Source organism: Cryptomeria japonica, chromosome 2, assembly GCF_030272615.1.
Source record: "Cryptomeria japonica chromosome 2, Sugi_1.0, whole genome shotgun sequence".
Lineage (NCBI taxonomy): Eukaryota > Viridiplantae > Streptophyta > Pinopsida > Cupressales > Cupressaceae > Cryptomeria > Cryptomeria japonica.
Window position 1 is genome coordinate 116,092,235 of NC_081406.1, and position 4,466 is coordinate 116,096,700.

General features: G+C 38.4%; 1 protein-coding gene across 1 annotated transcript; it reads right to left on the minus strand.

Moving 5' to 3' along the window:
- Window positions 1-1,515: 1,515 nt before the first annotated feature.
- On the minus strand, window positions 1,516-3,961 carry LOC131049896 (LEAF RUST 10 DISEASE-RESISTANCE LOCUS RECEPTOR-LIKE PROTEIN KINASE-like 1.2). Its single transcript, XM_059216433.1, has 3 exons — window positions 3,182-3,961; window positions 2,980-3,009; window positions 1,516-2,859 (listed from the first exon to the last, which is right to left on the minus strand). The coding sequence occupies exons 1-3, from the start codon at window positions 3,894-3,896 to the stop codon at window positions 1,691-1,693; spliced, it is 1,914 nt and encodes a 637-aa protein (XP_059072416.1). The 5' UTR covers window positions 3,897-3,961; the 3' UTR covers window positions 1,516-1,690.
- Window positions 3,962-4,466: the final 505 nt, after the last annotated feature.

Below are 4,466 nucleotides of genomic sequence, written 5' to 3' on the forward strand. Positions count from 1 at the left end.
ACAAAACAAATAACAAAACCTTTAAAACCACAAATAATCAATGGAAATCTTTAGACCTTCACAAAAACCTAGAAAAACCGCTATTGCATATACCATCAAGTGGATCTTTGCAATTAGTCTGGCAAAACAAAAGAATTTACAAAAACACTACAATACAAATCCATTGAAAATTTAAAAATGAGTGAAAGCTTACTAGGTATTGTGCCACTATAATATATACTTACAACATTGATTAGACTAGTCACTACAGTGGAGCTATTCATGACAACTATACTAATTTCTTTGGTGGCTTTTGTTTTGTTGCCAATAGGTTTTGGTCCAAAATATTTACTCCCATTTCTTGGCTTTGTACTCATTTGACTTATTTGATATAAATTTAAAGCTCAATGCAGTCCACTCAAATCAATTGAATCCCCATACAAGAACATGCCTACAAATCTACAAAGAAAACTGATGGTATTATTTTAGTATTTTTCAAGCTTCTACAATCTATTGCAAAAACAAAATTATTGTGAAAACCCTTTGGTTTCCCTCTACATTTTTAGATGTTTCAATGTCCAATAGTACCATTGATAGAAGAAAGTGAAACTAAATGTGGTCTACCCAAATCATTTGAACTCCCTACTATAAATCCTCCTAGTCAGGAAGGAAAATTGATGCTAATATTTTAGTGTTTTCCAAGCTTCCATAGTTCATTGCAAATTTAAATAATTCTTGTTAAAAACCTGTGATTTTCACCAATAATTTAACATGATGCATGTTGCATATTATATGTTTGTGAGGGATTTATCATCTTGTACAATGTTTCAGACACAAGAATGTAGTCAAATGGTAGAAACAAACATACACTTGAAATTTAGACAATTCTATGGGATTGCCCACTACCGTAGTATCTACCAGCAAAGTCTCCTTTGCATGGATGCATATGGCTAGCCTTAAACCACACACACTAAGAAACATATTAAGTCTAGAGAATGTTTGTCAACTTTGAGTGTTTACACTAGGGATGACCCCACAATGCAACAGTTAGTTGTGAGCCTCCTACATGAGAGGTTGTGGGTTCGAGTCTACTCGATTGGTTCTTAGCTCAAAAACTGTGTTTAAACTTTTAAGCCTAGAATTGTATTGCAAGTGTGACTAAACACCTTAAACAGCATATTAAGTCTAGAAAATGTTTGTCAACTCTAAGTGTTTAACACTTTTAAACGTAGAAATGTAAGCTTAGTGTGTGTGATTTAAGCTGTTCCATATGCAAACTTGTCAATATTTTGGACCAGCTCTTGCAATGCCACACATTTCAAAATAAGAACTAAATTATCGTGTGTTCTCTTGCCTCATCCATTGTACAAGTCTCTGACAAGCTAAGATGAAGTGAACTCCAATCCTATGACAGCAAAAACTATTCAATAAATATCTTACATAAAAACCATGCAGCTTAACCCTCTCATTTTAGGAACAGAAAACAAACTTATTAAAAAATTGAATAGATTAATATTAATTTTGAGGTCTCCGCTATAATTCCAGGGGGAAGTAGCGAAAGATGTGGATTTTCGAAATCTCTGTAATGCGTAATTTAATTAATAAGAATTCCGCTATACAAGCGGAAACGATTTTTGGCCTATATATTTCTCATACGTATATTGAGAAACTACTGAATACATTGAAAACAGATGGCTCATGTTTATACTAACTACAAAGACAAAGGAACCCAATATTGTCCACTCCTGTCTTTACCCGTGATTGGTACTGAAAGTGCAGAGGCTGTGATCGAGATGCTTGTGAACTTGGAAGATTCTATGCTTTGCTGCAGCATTTCATTGATTTGTTCGAGACGAGCAACAACGTCGTTCATGGATGGTCTGAAATCCCTTTCTCTTGCAAGGCATTCAAAGGCTAATTCGGCAACTGCAGCAACCATGGCCTTCACCTCATGATTGCTTTCAATCTTCAAATCAGGATCCACCAATTCATCCAAAACACCTCTTCTGATCTTTTCTATGGCCATTGTAGCAAGACTAATTTCGTTTCTATTTCGGTTCATATCCACGGCTACTTTGGCAGAGATGATCTCCACCAAAACAACTCCAAAGCTGTAGACATCAGACTTTTCAGTGAGCTGGAAGCATTCATGGTACTCTGGGTCAACGTATCCTGGCGTGCCTTGCGGAGCAGTTGTCACGTGGGAGACATTCACCGGCACCAGTCTGGAAAGCCCAAAGTCTGCAACTTTTGCCCCGAAATATTCGTCCAGAAGAATGTTATTGGATTTCACATCTCTGTGAAATATGGGTGGCTCGATGCTGTGGAGGTACGCCAAGGCCTGGGCTGTTTGTAGGGCAATTTTTAAACGAATTCCCCAAGGCAAACCTCTCAGACTTCTTCGACTTCCATGCAGATGATCGGCCAGGGTTCCATTTGGCACATATTCGTAAACAAGTATTAGAATCGGACTCTTCAGACTTGTACAGCCGTAGAGACGAACAAGGTTTGGATGGTCAAGAGAGGATAGGATTTGTACCTCGTTGATAAATTGTTCAATTCTTCGAGAGTTTTCCTGATAAAGCCTCTTCACTGCTACAGCTCGCCCGTCCACAAGTTTGCCCAGATAGACCGCGCCAAATCCGCCATCTCCAAGCTCGTTCTGCTCATCGAAGAAATTCGTGGCCTGTTGAAGTTCTTGATAAGGAAATATGCGCAAAGCACCTAACATATACCCTTTCTGGCCTTCTTCTATGTCGGTTCCTTGATAATCGCTGAAATCGCTAGCAATCCAACGGGTGGGAGATGCTTTTCTCCTCCTAATATAATAAATGAAGAGCGCCACTACGGCTGCGGCGAGCCCGGTGCCTCCGATGGAACCTACAGAACAATCGACAGATGAGAGAATTTATTTGAGATATGAAGTCGAACTGTAAAGGAAAAGGGAATTCTTCGCCCAAATAAATGAAAAATAGTAGAGTTATGCGCAGGGATGCTCACCTAGAATAATTTTCAGGGTTTGGGACTTGCCTGCAATGCCACATAAAGTCTTGTGATCAACATTTACAAAATAATATCGATAAATTTGATAAAAAAATATATAAATTTCGAATATAAACTACTAAGTTTCAGCTCGTTCCCCTTATAAGGCTAAATTTATTAGGAAAGGAATTGATATAATTGAGAATGAAGTCATACTCACCTTTAGGCCGCTTGCAATAAATCTGCGTCGAACTGGTTTTATCATACGCACAAAACCTACCGCGAGACTCGCAATCCTTGCAGGCTTTGTTGGGTTCCCATGTCACTTGGAACCCATCTTGAATTCCAGAGACCTGATTAACGACTTGGACTGTAACCTGCGATTTACACACACTTTCGAAACTCGACTCATCCTTTAAAATAAAATACCAACTCGCATTACATGATAATGGAGACACTAAACTACGTCTCCGAATTGTTTTAGCGCATTGCCCCCATACGGTTAAATTCTTGTAGCCATTGTTATTATGAAATCGAGTGATAAGCGAAATTTGTGTTGTATGGCTACCGAACAATGATGGATTGCACCTCTTCCACCGGATACTTTTGTCTATTATTGTCATGATGTGATCCTCTTCCCACTTCTTGGATAGTCTCAGTATGTAGTATTGATAGCCACCAATATTGATTAGAGCCATACCCTCTCCAGTATCACACTCAAGCTGAAGCGTGGGATCACCACAGCCGCTGTTCTTCTGTCCGAAAGGATATGGAAAAACATAGTACCCGCATTTAAATTCTGGACAAGGTCGAGATGAAGAAGCAAGGAATGATATTGATATTGTGAAGATTAGAAAGAGGAAGCGCAGCGGGTACAGAGGGCGTGGACTGGTATACAGAGAATGGCAAAGATGAAGAGGTAGCAAGGCTTCCATTTTGATGTTCACTTGTCACAAGAGGAAGAAGAAAAGAGTAAGAGAAATGAAGTAAAGAGGGAAACATGAATGATAGCTTAACAGCCGGCGTAAGGAGTCACTACGTCAATTTGACTCCTACTTTCCATTGCCGTATTCACATGTACTAGTGATAAAATTCCACGCGCTTTTCTTTAATGCATCACAAACGCTCATAACTACACAAAAAATTTGAATTCCGTGAAACTTTTCATAAAGGAACTTTCAAGCGTAGACTTCTAAAAGCGCTTAGAAGCTCTTAGATCCATAAAATTTAGGCTTCCCAGATGTCGGGATATTTCTAGGAAAATAGCCCTACAAATATTTGAAATTGCAATGAATTCATAATATGAGATGTGGGTACTGCCTACGTGTTTAGCTTGTCGGGGGTAATCTTTACCGTATAGTCGGCTTGACGCAACTATAAATAATTAAATAGATAAATTTCTGTGGCTCTCCACATATATAAGTCAATTAATTTATTTTATTACACCAATTCACCAGATCAAATTCCAATTTGTTGATCAAGTCGATTGCCCACTTTAGTGGTCA

Coding starts and splice junctions, on each gene's coding strand:
- LOC131049896 (XM_059216433.1), bottom strand. CDS start 3,896: ATGGAAGCCTTGCTACCTCTTCATCTTTGCCATTCTCTGTATACCAGT. Junction 3,010..3,181: donor TTATTGCAAGCGGCCTAAAG/GTGAGTATGACT, acceptor GTGGCATTGCAG/GCAAGTCCCAAACCCTGAAA. Junction 2,860..2,979: donor AACCCTGAAAATTATTCTAG/GTGAGCATCCCT, acceptor ATTGTTCTGTAG/GTTCCATCGGAGGCACCGGG.